The sequence below is a fragment of the Cydia amplana genome, chromosome 26, assembly GCF_948474715.1.
Source record: "Cydia amplana chromosome 26, ilCydAmpl1.1, whole genome shotgun sequence".
In the NCBI taxonomy this organism is placed as follows: Eukaryota; Metazoa; Arthropoda; class Insecta; order Lepidoptera; family Tortricidae; genus Cydia; species Cydia amplana.
In genome coordinates, this window is record NC_086094.1 from 1651590 (window position 1) to 1669859 (window position 18270).

The 18270-nt window shown below is 40.2% G+C and overlaps 2 protein-coding genes across 2 annotated transcripts; both read right to left on the reverse strand.

Annotated features, from left to right (window-relative positions):
• Positions 1-2236: 2236 nt before the first annotated feature.
• Positions 2237-3763, reverse strand: LOC134660016 (uncharacterized). The gene has a single exon (XM_063515714.1). The coding sequence runs from the start codon at positions 3560-3562 to the stop codon at positions 2237-2239; it is 1326 nt and encodes a 441-aa protein (XP_063371784.1). The 5' UTR covers positions 3563-3763.
• Positions 3764-6442: 2679 nt separating this feature from the next.
• LOC134660017 (uncharacterized) lies at positions 6443-7849 on the reverse strand. The gene has a single exon (XM_063515715.1). It carries the CDS (start codon positions 7847-7849, stop codon positions 6443-6445), a length of 1407 nt encoding a protein of 468 aa, XP_063371785.1.
• Positions 7850-18270: the final 10421 nt, after the last annotated feature.

Below are 18270 nucleotides of genomic sequence, written 5' to 3' on the forward strand. Positions count from 1 at the left end.
TACTCAGATAATCCAGAAGAATGTCAATATTCCAAATAGGTGGTTTTTGGCCAATAGGTTTCTGCAAAGCTATTGATTTAAGAACATGTTTAACAAGAATGTGTGAACTCAATAGGCCAGAATCCTCAGAATTACATAATGTTGACACTACCGATTTGTAAAGTAATATAGTTCTGTACGAAAGTTTATCTATCAAATGAAGATCGGATAAATACTTTGCTAAGTCTGAACCTGATGGCTTCTTATAGTCTACCTTATGACCAGTGGCCCAGAGGACCCACTTCTTCCACGCTATATCATACGTTTTCCTGGTAGACGTACGCCAAGATTGTTGCAGCAAGTCCAATTGATCCGAATTCCAGTCAGTTAGGTTCTCTGACCACCCCCACACTTCCACACCTCTAGGATCATCTCCTGAACTTTCGGTGGAGGTAATCCCGTCGTGACGTCGATCAGGAACTTTTCCAGGGATCGTAGAGTGAACGGGGCTGCTAGGGCGCGTGACCTGATGTCCGCTCTCCAATAAACGCGACTCCAACGTGGAACTACTAGCAGATATACGCCCGTTGCTTGGTTGAGATGGGCTAGCACCTTCGGGACCAGGTAAGGAGGTGGAAACACCCAAGCCAGGTTGTAATTCCATACTTGTGAGAACGCGTCGTGATATAATGCCTTCGGATCGTTTTGGTCCAGTGAGGCATAGTTCATCACTACATGCGCCCTGTGAGATGCGAACAGATCGATCTGGGGGACACCCCATTTTGAAAATACTTTTTCTGTAGCCCCCGGAAGCAGATGCCACTCCGGAGTCTGACGCAATCGTGACAGGTGATCTGCATGGCTGTTGTATTTTCCCGGTATGTGCACTAAGTTTAGATGGATGCGATATTGCTCTAGGATGCAAAATATCTGGAATGTTAATTCCATGAGTGGATTCGATTTTGTTCCGCCCTGGTTGCGTAAGTAAGCTAGCACCGTTTTGTTGTCGCATTGAACAAGTACTGTAGAGTTGCTCAGGTACTGACAGTGACCTTCTAATACCCTTTGAACAGCTAGCATCTCTTTCTGATTGCAGTGCAACATTTGCTCCGATTTTGTCCAAAATCCAGTCAGAGCTTGATCGTCTAATTGGGCACCCCAGGCCAGGTCCGACGCGTCCGTTGTTAAGAAGTGGGATGGTGGAGGCAGGTGTATTGGTGAAGGCGTGCGACAATGGTGCAACCACCACATCAAGTCCTCCTTTACCCTGACGGGAATAGCAAAAGTCTGGCTTGAAAATCGCGGCACAGAATTCAGAAGGTTTAGCAGGGCTCGGTAGTTCAACCTTCCCCTTGGAACCGTAAAACTTGCGAAGTTCAACAGTCCCACTAACCTCTCTAAATCTTTCCGGTTGGTTTTCGCAGCGGAAAGCATTTGTTGAATCTTGCCAATCAAAATAGGGATTTTTTCGTCTGGAAGTCTTTTCTGGTTTTTCCAGGCATCCCACCAGACGCCTAAGTATACCAGTGCGTTCTGGGGAGTCAATTGAGATTTTTGATAATTGACTAACCACCCTAGTGTTTCTAATTTCTTTACGACTACCTTGACATGCTCGGCGAGCGTGTTCTCGTCTTGGTGCGCAATAAGGAAATCGTCGAGGTATACTATTATTCTTATATTCATGTCCCTTAGAACCTGTGCTATCCAATTGGTAAAGGTCGCAAAGGTTTTCGGCGCAGTGCTGAGCCCGAACGGTAGACAGGTCATCTGCATGAGCTCTTGGCCATAGATAAGGCGTAGAAATCGTCTGTGTGATGGGCTTATCGGCAGATGGAAGTACGCTTGGGACAAATCTATCTTGCATAGCCAGTCCTCCGGCTGAATGAAATTTGGCACGCGGTGCACGTTTATCAATCCAAAATTTTCGGTCATAACATACCGGTTTAAAGCCTTTAAATTGAAAATGGGCCGGGGCGAGCCGTCGCTTTTGGGCACTATAAACATTGTTGAAATAAAACTGGGAGACGGATCCACTACCTCTAGCACACCCTGTTCTTTCATCTGATTGATGATGTGCGACATCTCGTCTGACTGTGGGCATTTTAAACTGTTGTCGCAACGGTTCGGATAAACCAGAGGTGGCTTTTGTACGAAGGGTATGCGATACCCCTTTAACATCCGTAGCACATGGACCGGTGCGTACATGTTCTCCCATATGCTGTAAAACTGTGCCAACCGGCCTGCCCTGAACCTCATGTCAATATTTACCTCTCTTATTGTATCTGTACCCCGCGGGGGAAGCTCCTCGTTTTCGAGCGGTTCTAGGCTGATTTTGGGACTTCTGCTGGTATTGTCTTGACCGACGTCCCCGAAAGGAACCACTGGGCCCAGCTTTAAATCCACTGTTATATCCTTGCGAAGGATAATTATGATTGTAATTACCCCGCTGGGGCATATACGGCTGCGCGGCAGCATTTTCCTGGCATGCATGAGCATTACATGTGAAAGTGTTGCTTGCATGTGCATGATTGCAATAGCCCTGCGAGGGCGCTTTATGAGGCGCTGTTCCCTGCGAGGGAACGCCTGTAGTGGCCTTAAACTCATCTGTTTGCGAAACAGTGGTCTTTTTCAGGGGCCAGAAACACTTACGAACTCCACCATGGTGCTCAATTTTGGCTGTGAATTCTTCGGCGTTAAACAACGACGAACTAGATGGCGGTATCTTGCGTATAGCTGCTTTAAGCAAAGGCTCTTTGATATGCTTCGTGATTCCATTTCGTCTCATGTTTATCACCTCGGCTCTGTGTCCACAAACCAGTTGTAACATGTCTTCAGAGACTTTGAAAAGGTCACCACCCAAAAGGACGCTACTTACCTTCTCACGAAAGCTTTCGTACGAAAACTCTCCACCAGCTCTAGTATAATCAAGTATTTCTGCCACTGCAGCGTGCAGGGCTTCTTGTTGTTTTATCAAACAAAACGTAAGGGCGCCATACGCTTTGTCGGAATGCACCAAATGTGGATATGTGTCATACTGTTTAACCTCTTCGTTAACCTCTAAATCAGTGTAACCCGGGGACCTACTGTAGATTTTCTGAGTTTCGGAATAGCGTATGTCATTCCAGCCTTTATTATCGAGGCGTTGCACCTCACACAAAAGTTTTATTTGCTCCTCCGTAGCATCGGGTATTGTTGGTTCCTTTAATTTGGTTCCGAGGCCCAAAACAAAAGGTTGAGATGGGCCCGGCTGAGGTTCCGCCTCGGTATAAAGTTCTCGACTGACATTATCCGAAACCACAGAATATGCATCACTATTATCGACACGAGCGTAATAGTTATCAGGATTAACAAGTGCTCGCAGCTCGTTTACTTGTTTGGTTAACGTATGGAGCCTGCGACGGGACTTTTTTCGGCCCCCCCTTTTTTTGCTGCGATAACGGCGCTTGTGTTTCGAATCTGACTTCGACGAATCTGAGGAACTGGAGCAGTCACTGTCACTGCTGCTTGACTCGCTAGAAACATGCTTACGCCTTGTTTTTGAGACATCTGGTTTGTCTTCAGGCTTCCCTTCTACATCATCCATGATTCTACAATAAAAAACTACACTAATAAGTATCGAACGGCAAAAACCGTTTAAATATAAATTTATTAATTTTCCGATAAAATTGAAGGGTAGATTCGAAACCCTTTGTGCAACAGTACTAGAAACAAATGAATAGCTACTCGAAGATTACTTACGTGAATAAGTTGTCACAAATAACCTTTCACTATATTTGCTAGGAAAGAACACTTTGATTAAAGTCGTACCTTTTTGCTAGCACGACCTATCGCGGCGGGAAACGAGACGCCAATGACGAGCCGTTCCGGGATTTCGTTTAAATAGAAACTCATCCCCACTGCCAGGTGGTGGTCCACCAATGGTGGGGGAAAAAGAGCGAAATATAACCATAAGTTAAAAAGAGATAGCAATACAATGGCGGGAAACGACGTGCCACTCTCAATTAATAAGCTTCGAATAACGGTCAAGTCAAATTAATGAGAGTAGCAACACTGTTATCCGTGACTATGTTGGTTGAAGTGCCGTTTTTCAGTACTGGTCACCCTACTTTCCCGCCATCTGTTTCCGTTTAAACCCCACCATGGTAGCCATGATGGATTCTCGAGTTCAGATCGAGTTTCATTGCGTCTTATTTACGCCAGGCAGAGATAGAAATAGGCTTCGAATGAGTAAGTTGTTTAATAAGCGTTTTATTGGTAGGTAAAACGCTGGTATTAACCAACTGTACGTCATTCGAAGCCTAATAAATGAGACGTGTCTGTTATCGCCTGGTGGGGTTTGTTTATGATTTCTAGCCAATGTGATGAAAATGATTCTGAAGGTAACATCCCAAGTTATTCCTTGGGCCTATTGGTATCAATTGCATGTATGAAAAGCAAGATTCATTATGTTATTCTTCAGAATCATTATGTTTCACTAGGAAAATAACTGGAAGTATCACTGACTGATATTGAACTGAATAAACAAGTGTATAGTTATATATACATAACTATACACTTACTCCCTATTATGATTTGTACAAAAGAAACCAAGCTAGGGAAAATCATGAGCTCTGAAGCTTAGCAAAAACCGCTTCTTAGCTTGGCTTCTAATTAGGGAAAGCTGGGAAAAGCACAACTTGTGAGAAATTAAATGCAGACATCAAGTACAATAATGGTATTTATTGTCATACATAACACCATAAAATGCAGTTTTGCAAAAATTAAATAAAACATCAAGTTTTAGCTAGCACATCACATAATATCACATCCTTTTTATTATTATGAGAAAAACTTAACTGAAATAAATCAATCACTGCCAATAGTGCTAATATTAGACATACATATCTTAAACCAATCTCCTTATATGTATAACAGTAATCATCAGCTATCTGTAAGGATAATCACATTATCCCTTTGTCCGGCCAACTCCTGCAGGTGTCCCGGCGGGAATATGAAAGTTTAATTAATCAATCAAAACCATAAATTGATAAACTCTAGCATCTCAAAATGGTAGTATGCTAGCTGAAGGATTATAAATAATATAGTAATAATGTACTTTATTTATACATGTATTTTATTTATTATTCGGCTCATTTTGATCAATTTATTATCACATTCTAGTTTCTTACAGTTATTTATAATCACTATTTGTTAGGGGTTAAATCTTCTGTGATTTAATAAGTTTGCTACAATACTAATACAGCAATCTAGAGATCATCTTAAGCTACAACACATTTCAGACTTGGTCGCTGTCTGTTTACACAAATGAAAAATGAACAGAAACATACAAGAACATCATTTTAAAAGTTTTTAAAACACTAAATGGTATTTTTAATCAAATACATCTACACAATGCTTAATTGTTTATTGTTGAGAAAAACTTAATGATATTTTCATTATAGGTAGGTATGTAAATGAGGTTACCTAGATTTCTAATCAGACATTTTAGCATAAAATTTATACTATTATATAGGCACAAACGAGGGCACCGCAGGTGTTTGGGGCAAATTTATGGGTTGGATTTCACGGCGGTAAAAGCGAGTAAATGTGTCCCGGCTACGCCAGTTACCTTGCGCCAAGATGTCGTCTACAGGTAGTTGCAGCACCCAGTTTTTGGATGCCACCGCAGGGCGAAGGCTCCCTGGACTAGCTTTAATGCCTGCCTCGTTTAACGTCCGTTTCACCCACCCAGCAATTACTGTACGTGATGCGGGTTTTGGTGGTCCACAGCAAGTAAGAAATAAATTGTCTTTATTGCACACACTTCGCCGGTCTGCCGACAATGTAATGACCCGTTTCACCCAGTGAACTGGGTCAATAGTGATGTTGTTTTTATTGCGCAGTAGGCGCCAACCAGATTGCCTTTCCCTCTCATTGTCTGTCTTGGACCCAAACATTGGAAACAAGGACACAGAATCTTCTTCTATTACACACCGGTTTTGATTTATTGACAGCAATGTCAGGTCGTGAACCCTACGCCCTGAACATAGCAACAAGAGTGTTGCCGTTCTTTTGGAGCACTGAAATAAGTTATTCTCATCGCATTTATTATTTATGAGATAATTAGTCAAAATATCTGAATCCCAAATAGGTGGTTTACATGTTTCGCGTGGTTTTTGAATAGCTATTGATTTTAGAATTTTCTTTACCAAAATATTTGAGCTTAGTCTGTCTGATACATCGGGATTACATAAAGTAGCAATTGCCGATTTATAAACTAAAATAGTGCGATACGATAGCTTATCTTTTTGGTACAAATCAGAAAGAAATCTAGCTAATTGTGACCCACTAGGATCATAAGGAGACGATATATTATTAAATGAGCACCATTTTAACCATTTATTCCATGCATTTTTATAGGTTTTCAGAGATGATTCGCGCCAACCTGATTGTAACAGTAATTTCTGTTCTGGAGTCCAGTCTGTTAATTTACAAGTCCACCCCCACATCTCCAGACTTGAAGAGTCATTTCGTGGACTTTCTTGGGAGGTAGACCCGTAAGCGTATCTACTAGGACCCGGTGCAGGCGGTGTATTGTGAAAGGAGGGCTCAGGGATCTGTTCCGTATGTCTGGTTTCCAAAATACTTTCTCCCATTTGGGAGCTACAATCAGATAGGTCCCTTTGGCAGAATTCAGGTGAGAAAGTACTTTCGGAATTAGGAACGGCGGAGGAAAGACCCATGCTAGAGGGAAGTCCCAATTTCTGCTGAAGGCATCGTGAAAGAGTGCCTTCTGATCCAACATGTCCAGACTGACATACTGGGGTACCACATGAGCTGATTTCGATGCCATCAGATCGACAAGGGGCACTCCCCATTTTTGAAATATGACTTGGGTTACCTCGGGAAGAAGGTGCCATTCTGGATCGGTCCTGAGTCGAGATATATGGTCCGCTTCCCCATTGAATCTCCCTGGTATGTGGTGAGCCGTCAGGTGAATGTGGTACTGGTCCAACAGTTTGAACACTTTCCTGGTTATGCCCATCAAGCTGCTGGACTTCGTCCCGCCTTCCTTCCTCAAGTACGCTATTGTCGTCTTGTTGTCGCATTGTAACATCACAGACGAATCCTTTAGGTAAGGACCGCGTTCTCGCAAGACGTGGAGCACAGCGAGCATTTCCTTTTGGTTGGAGTGTAGGAGAGTCTCTTGCGGTGACCATCTGCCCGATAGTTGCCATTTGTCTAGCCGCGCTCCCCACGCCAAGCCTGATGCATCGGTCGCCAGGAAGTGTTCGATTGGCGGCTTGTGGAGGGCAGACGGCCAGTTGTGATGTCTCAGCCACCACTTTAACTCTTTTAGACTCTGCTTGGGGACCCAATAGCGGCGAGAGAAATTGTTGGCCGGCAAGCTCAAGGAGAATTGGATTAGCTCGCGATGGTTCAAGCGACCACGTGGTACTACAAAACTTGCGAAGTTTATGCGACCTATGAGGCTTTGAATTTCTTTTAGTCGAACAGACTGTCGACATAGAACTTGAAGTATTTTCTCTTTCAATACCGTGCATTTCGCATCTGGGAGGCTTTTTATCCCGTGCCACGGGTCCCATGTGATCCCTAAAAATTCCAGACTTTTTTGTGGCGTCAGTATGGACTTCGCATAATTGATCTGCCATCCTAAGGTTTCTAGGAGGTGTACAGCCTCGATTGCTTGTACCGATAACGTCTGCTTGTCTTGGTGGGCTAACAAAAAATCGTCTAGGTATACTATTACCCTGAGACCTCTTTCCCTTAATTTTTGGGTGACCCAATTCGACAGGCTGGCGAATACCTTCGGTGCCGTGGCCAAGCCGAATGGTAATGACGTCATCTGATATACTTTGCCCTTGAACATTATTCGTAAGAATCTTCGATGTGACTCCGCGACAGGGAGGTGAAAGTACGCGTTGGATAGGTCGATCTTTACTAACCAATCGTGCGGTTGAATAAAATCCGGTATTCGTTGGATATTTATTAGACGAAACTTGGACACAATCAGGTATTTGTTTAAATTGCGCAGATTGAAAATCGGACGCATTGTCCCGTCTGATTTGGGAGCCAAAAACATTGGAGATATATAACTTGGGGATGGCAACACCGGTTCCAGTGCCCCGATTTTCATTAATGATTTTACGGCTAACTTCATTTCGCATGAGAATTTTGTTTGATGTTTGTGATTGTACTTTGGCCAACAAAGGGGAACTTTTTGTTTCAGAGGCAATCGATACCCTCGGATCATTTTTATTAAAGAGTCTGGCGCCTTCATTTGCTCCCAAACATGAATGAATTTTAGAAGGCGGCCCGCTATGAATGTCTGCGCGACAGAGTCAGAATCTTCGCTTGCCTCGAAACTTTTTGTTGTCTCGGCGGCCTCTATAGTTAGAATTTGGCACTTGTTCGTCATTTTTCGGGGTGTTACGATTCTTATTGAATTTTCTATTTTGTTTGCCATCTCGATTTTGCGAAAATCGTTGTGGCATATAATAAGGCGCCTGTTGAGAAGGCGGATTCATCAAGTATCCTTGCGTAGGATATTGGTAGTATGGGAAACCATGCGCTGGTGGAGTTGGTAAGGGTTTGCCAAAATAGCCCGTATTAGGACCATTGTTTGAGCCCTGCGCGGGCTGTCTTGCACGAGATGGTCCGGCTTGCGCAGCCGGCCAGTTAGACTTTGATGTAGTTTGACTTGGTAACGGCCAAAGGGTTTTCGCAACCCCGCCGTTCTTTTCTAGCTCAGCTGATAACAGCTGTTTATCAAACAACCCCTCGCAAGTTGGCGGAATCTTACGAAGACCCGCGCGAACGAATTTATCTTTAACGTATTTCAGAATACCGTCGCGCCTCTGTTGAATTAAATCTGCTCTATGCCCACATGCCATTTGAAGAAGATCAACGGAAATTTTGTTAAAAGAACCATTGATAAAAATTTCATTAAGCTTTTCTCTTAAAACAGCTACAGTAACATCTTCATCTGATGCGGAAATCCACGTGAGTAAAGACTCTAACCCAGATTGCAACGATTCTTTTTGTTTGATTAAAGCCTGAGTAATGGCGGCAAAGCCCTTCTCAGTGACACTAAGCGAGATATTTCTGTCGTACGGTTTCAATTCATCGTTACATTCGGTATCGATGAAACCTGGGGTAGAGGAATAATTCTTCTGAACCTCCGCATATCGCACGTCAGCCCAATCGGATGCGCCAAAGTGCTGTACAGTATTTAAAAAATCTATATGACCTTGACATGACTTTGGAACAGCCGGTTCTTTTACAGTAGTATTAAACGGTAAATTAATGCTTAAATCTGCCGTTTCAGTTTTATCCGCGCCACGTGGTCCATTGTCAGGGCAAAGTTCACCGCTGACATTCAGACTGATATCGTCGTCGTCATCGTCCGAGCTAAGATTCGACGAGGGCACAGGCATGGGCGGTGGAGCATGTGGGTACACCATTGAGGATAAAAAGCGTTTTACATCACTCACCTCCTTCACAAGGTTATGAACCATGGTATTGCTATTTTCGTGACGTTTCCTTTTTACTTTTGAAGATTTGTGGGGCGCTCTCCGTTTCCTTTTTGAGGGCCCTGGTATTGGCGGATCCACAGGACCCACCGATTCCATGCTCGCTTCCGAGCTATCCGAAAATGAGGAGTTACTTTTGTCGTCACCCATAGTTCGTACTGAAAAACAAAACTAATTAAAATCTATCATACGAACGGTTACACCGTTTAAAATATTTTCAATATATACCATAAATAGATATGAATAATTAAAAATTAGGCACTTATTTTTACCAGATCGCAGAAATATCGAGCGTGCTTTCTGGTAACAACCTTCTAGTCGGAAAACAAAATTGCCAATGAAACTCGATCTGAACTCGAGAATCCATCATGGCTACCATGGTGGGGTTTAAACGGAAACAGATGGCGGGAAAGTAGGGTGACCAGTACTGAAAAACGGCACTTCAACCAACATAGTCACGGATAACAGTGTTGCTACTCTCATTTATTAGGCTTCGAATGACGTACAGTTGGTTAATACACGGCACACGACACGGCAACACGGGTCGTAACACACTACCGCACCGCACCGCGACCTTCTAATCGAGCTCGTTTCTACTGTACGTGGACTTCCACACTATCGCACAAAACAGTGCGATTCTACTTTATTAAGGCCCCTCCACACTCGTGCGCGAATCGCGGCGCGACGCCGCGAACGCGAGTGTGGAGTCGATTTTCACAGACAGCGAAATCGACTCCACACTCGCATTCGTGGCTTCGCCCGCGATTCACGTACATAGTCTGGAAGGGGCTTTAAACCGTATCTGCGTAATCGACGCCACACTCGCGTTCGCGGCTTCGCGCCGCGATCCGCGCACGAGTGTGGAGGGCTCTTAACAGTTGGCTCAAAGAACTCGCATCCAGGCGATAATTCTTAAAAAACAATTGGCGAAAAGTCAAATTTGTTTGACAACGACCAACGACATTTATTGTATAGTAGATCATGTAATTTCATGGTAATTTCTCAAGAAAAATTATATTGTATGGATTTGAAACAATATCCCAATCGAAAAAGTAACATTTACTCTTCGTAACTTTCTAAACAAACAATAATTTATTCGCAGAAAAAGGTTAAGATTACATGTGTTAGTGTAATAAATATGTTTCACCTTTTCCGACCGTTTTAAACAGTATGCAAATTTTGCAATTACAAAGGATATTTTAGCATTTAAATTCTACATACAAAATAAATGCGACAATTGGTAACATAACGACGAGTAATATCAATCAATCAATAGTATCGAATAATTGAAAGTTTACGATGGAGTTACAGGGCGCAGAAAATGTTTGCGTCAAGACCGAGCCCCATGCCTCCCATGAGGATCTGTGTATAACGTATGAACCTACGTTCGAGGGAGTGTCTGTGAAAGATGAGCCTTTGCTGGATGATGTGTGTGTAAAAGACGAGCACAGTTGCGATGCTGTGTCTATAAAAACTGAGCCATCTTGCTCAAATGTTGGTGAGCAAATGCTTATAAAACAGCGCACTGTGAAAGCTGAGCCTTTGCTGGAGGATGTGTGTGTAAAAGATTACCTCAGGTGCGAGGGTGAGTCCATTAAAGCCGAGCCTTCGTACTCAGATGTGTGTGTAAAAGAAGAGACGCTTGGCAGCGCGGCGGTAGCGCTGTACGCCGACCACGACGTGAAAGATGAGCTCGTGCTCGGCCCCATGCTAGTGGAGCAGCGCGGCGTGCGCCACGCACCAACAGGTCAGTTGCGGGTTCTTAAATCATGAATTAAATGAAACTATAAAATCATAAGGGCTTGAGAAATACGGGTTTGCAATTTAAACAGTAAAGAATTCTGAAAGAAGAAACAAAATAGAGTCCGTCTAATGTAACTTTGGACCAATTTAATGAAATGAAATGAAATGAAATGAAATATATTTATTTGTAAAGAAATGGGTATACATAAATGATCTTATTCTATAGTTAGTGTCTCCATTTTCAGCCTATTACAGACATACAAATTAAATAACCTTACAACTATATTTACAGAACTTATTATATCTATATTTACATTATTGCGAAATGGCAAAGTGTTCCGAATTGCTGTAGTACATTTTTTCTAAACACCATCTAAATAATTTTGATTTGAATTGTGGTAAGTCCAATTCCTTCAATTCGTTAGGGAGATAGTTATAAATTTTTGTGCACATAAATACTATATTTTTATTAACAAGAGCAGAGGTTGTTCCCGGATAATGTAAGTTTAAACCATGTCTGGTATTATATCTTGAGGTTGAAGCAAAGCTACAAAATGAGCTTATGTTATTTTTAACAAATAGACTCGCTTCATAAATGTAGAGTGAATGAAGTGTTAATATGTTCAATTTTTTAAAAATTGGTCGACACGAGTCAATTTGTTGAGCCCCGTAGAGTGCGCGCAAGCATTTTTTTTGGAGAAGAAATACTTTTGAAACGTTTGTACTGTTGCCCCATAATATTAGGCCATACCTAAGATTTGACATCACGTATCCATGAAAAGCCAGAAGGGCGGTTTTTTGAGATGTGATGGATTTGAGTCGCTTAAGTGCAAAAACAAAGCGGCTCAACTTATCAATAAGATTTTCAGTATGTTGTTTCCAATCATTATGACAATCCACAGTAACTCCTAAGAAACGAATAGAAGAGACTTGTTCTATCTGTTGATTACAGTTTTCATTGCACAGTAGTCTAACACATTTGGGTTTACCTTGGGGCGCATAAAACTCTATAAATTTTGTTTTTGTAACATTAATTTTAAGGTTGTTATTTTCCAACCATGTAATTATATTGTTGAATGCTAGATTGGCTTCAGACTCATAAGACATAGGGTCATCACCTCTTATAACCAGAGAACAGTCGTCAGCAAACAGTACAATTTTATGCTTGGTGACTTCAGGTAAATCATTAATATATACTAAGAAAAGAAGCGGTCCTAAGATGCTTCCCTGTGGTACCCCATATCTGATATTACCGAAATTGGATCTATAAGTCACTACTGTTTTTGTTTTATGGCAGAAGTTAGCTATTTCAGTGCACTGCAGTCGGTCCAGCAAATAAGATTTGTACCATTTGTGTGCATTACCTCTTATTCCTAGTCTGTATAACTTAGACAGTAGTATCTCATGTGATACTCTGTCAGAAGCTTTTGACATGTCCATAAAAACTGTCATTACTGGGATATTTTTATCTCTACAAGCCATGATGATTTTTAATACCTCATAAATTGCCATAACAGTTGTTTTACCTTTACTAAAGCCAAATTGACTCTTTGCTAATATGTCATATTTATTGAAAAAAGAAATTGTTCTATTATATAAGACCTTTTCAAAGACTTTAGCCAGGATTGGTATCAATGCTATAGGCCTATAATTATCAGAATCCTGACGATCGCCCTTTTTGAAAACAGGTTTGGTTATTGTAATTTTTAACTGCTCCGGAAATATACCTTGATCTATGGACTGATTTATAATAAAAGTTAAAGGTGGGGCCAAGGCAGTGCAGTTATCTTTAAGAAGGCGTGTTGGCAATTCATCATACCCTGTTGAACCCGTGTTCTTTAGTGCTTTAATTATTCTGCTTATTTCGTTCACATCGGTAGGTTTCAGAAATATTGAGTTTTCAACATTTAGTTTAGAATTAGGCATTAAGTTATTGTTATTTTCCACTACTTGTATAAATTGCTCGTTAAACATATTAGCCATTACCTTTGGATCTTCTGTGAGCTTATCTTTAAACATAATTTTACTAAGTATGTTCTTTGGCTGCTTGATACCAAATGACTGGTTAATAAGACCCCAAGTGGCTTTGGCTACGTTGTCCGCATGGGTAATATGTTGTTCATTTGTTTTTTTCTGGCTGTAACGTATTACTCTTTTTAAACATTTAGAATAGTTTTTGTACTCGATTTTATTTTGTATAGTAGGTTTTGTTGTGTAGAGCTGATGCAGCTTACGTTTCGTTTTAGACGCTGCTCTGATACCACGTGTTATCCATGATTTCGTTACTGTAGCTTTTATCAAAGGGAAACAAAGACCGAAAAACAGAGTGACTAATTCGTGGTAAGCCCTAAATGAACTGTTAATGCTTTCACATTCATAGATCTCGCTAAAGGTTAGATTTTTTAGACAGTCATGGAATTTTTTTCTGTTTTCAGCTGACATATTACGTTTCCAGACATACCAGTATTTGTGCTCTACAGTAGGTTTTACCGGAATATCTATGACTTGCGCAGAGTGATCTGAGATTTGTAAATGATGGACAACAGCCTTATTATTATTATTTTGGAAATTTATGGCAATATTATCAATACAAGTTTTAGAACGCGCCGTTATTCTTGTTGGTTCGTTTATTTGTAGTTTAAAGTTAAAACAGTTCAATAGTCTTTCAAACTCTTTTCCCATTTCAAGGTCATCTCTTAATCTATCGATATTAAAATCGCCACATATGACAATCTTTCTATTACGCTTTAGCGAGATTTTAATAAGTAATTGTTCTAATTTCATGAAGAATAGATCTATATCAGCACCTGGTATCCTATATATACATACAATAATGACGTTAATTGATGGTATATCCACTCCACAACATTCAAATAACTTTTCAACACATAGATCCTTCAGCCATGTTAATGTTTCAAAGTCATATTGGTCTCGTAACAATATACATGTACCACCTCTATTAATTTACGCGAGTAGATGGCTGCTAATGTGTAACCTTCTAATACTAAATTTTTTTCATTGCCCAATGTCATGAAATGTTCAGATAAACAGATCACATCTAAAGGTGTACTGTTAGTGCTAAAGTCATTAATTATTAAGTTAAGTGTATCTATTTTGCACAATGCTCCTGCAATATTCTGATGTAAAACCTTAAAACTATTGCACACTAAAGGAATGATCATTTTATTCTTTGATTTATTATTTGTGTTGTTCATATTCTGGTTGGATGTGTGTGATTCACTACTCGTCGTTCCGAAAGGAAGGCGCCTCTTCCTTATCATCTTCCTTTTCATCTTTCTTTTCATTATCAGGATTGCTCGGTTGTGTATCTTCGTGTTTATATATCTTCCCATTTATTAGTAATGTGTTATTTTTTATTATTGCATATTTTCCTTCGCTACGCGCCTCGCGCAGGGCTTCTATTAATTTTCTTCTTGTTTTCAGTGATGTTTCATCTAAATATTCTGAGATACCTAGTCCGGAATATTTGAAAGCCTGTCTATGTTGTAGTATATGTTTCTTAATCCTTTTGCTGGTTAATTCTATTACTACTGGTCGCCGACTTCCTCTTTTCCCTACCCTATAGCTTTCTTCAATGTATCCATCTATATTTACTCCCAACACATCATTAAAGATATATCCTAGTCGTTCTATCAAGCTGTCTTCATTTTCTCCGTACCATTCGTCTAGTCCATGTAGGACGATTTTCTTGCTCGTATCGTTATTGCTTTTATCTTGGTGATTTACTTTCATGTCGTGATCTTGGATGCGTTTTATCTCTTCTTGTAGTTTAAGATTTTCTTGTTCCAGGTTATGTATTTTTTGAGTTAGATTTGTAATATTGTTGTTTATATTTTTCTGATCGTTTGAAAGAATATCTGTTTTTTGGGTAAATTGTAAGTTGAATTTCGTGACTGTAGACATTACTTCACTCTGTATTAAATTCTTCAGCCGGTTAATGATAGTACTATTGTTTGACTCAAGTTTCTCGTCTAGTAATTTTCTGAGAGAATCAAGGGTTAATGAGTTTTCCGTTATATTTGTTGTAGTTGTATGATTTTCTTGGGGTTGTAGATTTTCTGTTTTCTGTGGAGTAATTGGAACTAAGTGAGGAGTGTCATGATATTAATGATGATATTGCCTAATTTTGTCTTTATAAGTGGCATGCATGGAGTTAGTTTGGCTAGAGATTGTCTCATTTCAAACATAGACAGAAAATTATACTGTCTTTTGTATTATGCTAGTACTAGCTCCCAAAGAAAGAGAGTATAGGTAGTTTTTTTTTGTTCTTATTTACTGACAAATTTGGTTTAAAGTAAAGTAACTGGTTGGTAAAGCGTAGTGGAGGCAGACCTACATTCGTTTAACACATACATGGCACAGTATGTATAAGTTACTCTATGGTATACTAAAGACAAAACAATCTATTTCGGATAGATGTTTATTATAGTAACTAGGAACTCTTCTGAAAAAGGTATGCCTGGAATAGTTCTTGAAAAAAAAAAGCTAATATGAAACAGCGATTGAGGGTGCAAGGGGTGATATGGACAACTGAAAGTAACTAATCTACTAATCTCGTGGCTCGCCTCGACACACTCGCGTTCGGCTTGTCATTCGGTTATAAACCTTATGCCGTGCCGTTAGTGTTTAAATTATATTAGCTCGACGAGCTTGCGAGCCACGAGACGAGCCGCGAGCCCACCGCTTACACTCTCGTCTCGTGGCTCGGCTCGCGGCTCGTCTCGTGGCTCGCGCGAGAGGCTAAACCGCTTTTAAACCGGCTATTAGGAGACTTTTGTTTACATAGTTAGCAAGTTCCGTAAAATGACACTTTATATATTAAATTTGTGAATACTATGCTACAAGAATAATAATTAAATTATAATACATTATTAATATGAACGTAATATCATATATCGTGATCATTATAGTAATACGTTTTAGGTTTGATTTAAGACAAATTTTGTAATGAACGAAATATATCTTATCTTATCTTAAAATAAAACATTCTTGTTGCAGGTCAAACTTTACATAAGAAACCAAGCGAAAATTACCAATGTGCCCACTGTGAATATACAACAGCTATGAAGTCACGGTTAATAAGGCATTTGAGGAAACATATCAATGGGAAGACATACAGATGTGAACATTGTAGCTATGCTAGCAGCCACAAACATAATTTTGCAGTTCATGTAAGGAAACACACTGGAGAAAAACCATACAAGTGTGAGTATTGTACCTATGCTAGCAGCCATGCAGGTTATTTGCGAGACCATGTAAAGAAACACACTGCTGAAAAGCGGTACAAGTGCAATCAGTGTAGTTATGCTAGCTGGAAAAAATATCTCTTGAAGCTTCATGTAAGGAAACACACTGGTGAAAAGCCGTACAAGTGTAAACATTGCAGTTATGCTTGTGCCAAAAAATATTATTTGCAAGTTCATGCAAAGCGACACACTGGTGAAAAGCCTCACAAATGCGGACATTGCAGTTATGCTACGTTTCATAGAAATAGCCTGCTACTCCATTTACATAAACACATGATATAATGAATTTATATGGACGCATTGGTGAAATGCCTTAGAAAGTGTGTAGTTCCGCTAATGCATAGTGCCCAAAAATGTCATTTGCAAAACCATGTATGGAAGGAAACAATAGAGAAAGTTCAAAAATGGAACGAAATGCACATGGTCAGAAGAAGTGCTGTTGGTGTTGGGTTTAGTTATTTCAGTTATAGTTTAATTTAAGTTAGTGTAATATAATGTAGCTATGGACTGATGTTCGAAATAAATAAACTTATTATTCCTTTATTAATTTTTCCCTTTAGGTTAGTTTTTTACAATATGTATATATATGTCGGAGCGAGACACCAGAAAGACGTATTGCAGCATTACAGTTCATAGTTGGACGCCTGTATAAAATCTATTAGCAATGTTTGGCGTATTGTTGAACTAAAATGACAGGTAGAAGGCTTTGGAACGTCAAGATGACGTAGTATCTTGAGTGAACGTAGGCACGAGCAGGCATTTTTGTCGTTATGTTGGTAGACTGGTCAGGCAGGTTTACCAACTTGAATTGGAGGCGGGAGCGGTTGGCTCCGCCGCTGGAACTGGCTTCTTTCTTCTTGATCGGACCGCGCTAGAGATCGGACGTTAGCCAAGCTCGTGCCTAATTCGCTACGTTCCTGAAGGCTTACACCTGAAGGATTATTCTGAAAGCTTATAGATTCTCACGTTGTTTAACCGTTTAGCTAAGTGTTTTATTCCAAGTGTTATTTTGATTTCTTATGTGCCATTAGAAGCTTACTTTTGTAAAATAAAGATTTGAACGGTTTCACGTGATCTTTTATTTTGATTCAAATAATTTTGGAATAGTGATTAGTTATTTTTATTATTTAGTACTCAAATAATAGTAGGCACTAGTATGGTTAATGAGTCCGAATGTTTATTTCATGCGTAGGTAGCATACCTACTATTTTGGCTGTGAAGTAATACATCTAGGTACTACCCCCACGCGCCCACCGCCATCGGGACCATCCGTCCCCGATATCAGCAAGTGGGATGGATGCGGAGTTTCATGTATTGCTTACACAGCCACCTGGGAGCGTGGTGTATTTCTGGTGACCTACATTCCATAATCTGGTTATTTGGTAACGGTAAGCTCACGTGTCTAACCTTGATTGAATGGTGAGTGTAATTCATTGTTATTTGGTGAGAATTATTGTGAAACTGTGAATTATGATTGAGGCAGTCGAGCATAGCGGTCTTTACGTGACGTCATCTCTGGGATCGTTACGTTTCTTTATAATTAATTTTTGTAATCCATTTAAATCGAAGCGATCTTGAGTTATTTTGATTTGAAATCCATACTGTTAATTAAAACCGAGTATTAGCTATCACGACGTGATACTATTTCATCGCTCACTTGTGAATCTACCCTCAATAATTGATTTTTCATGAAAATACAATTAATTTTTAAAATCCATTTAAATCTAAGTGATCTTAAGTTATTTTGA

Bases quoted from the DNA above. Each gene is read 5' to 3' on its own strand.
- LOC134660016 (XM_063515714.1), bottom strand. From the start codon at position 3,562: ATGGATGATGTAGAAGGGAAGCCTGAAGACAAACCAGATGTCTCAAAA.
- LOC134660017 (XM_063515715.1), bottom strand. From the start codon at position 7,849: ATGTTCAAGGGCAAAGTATATCAGATGACGTCATTACCATTCGGCTTG.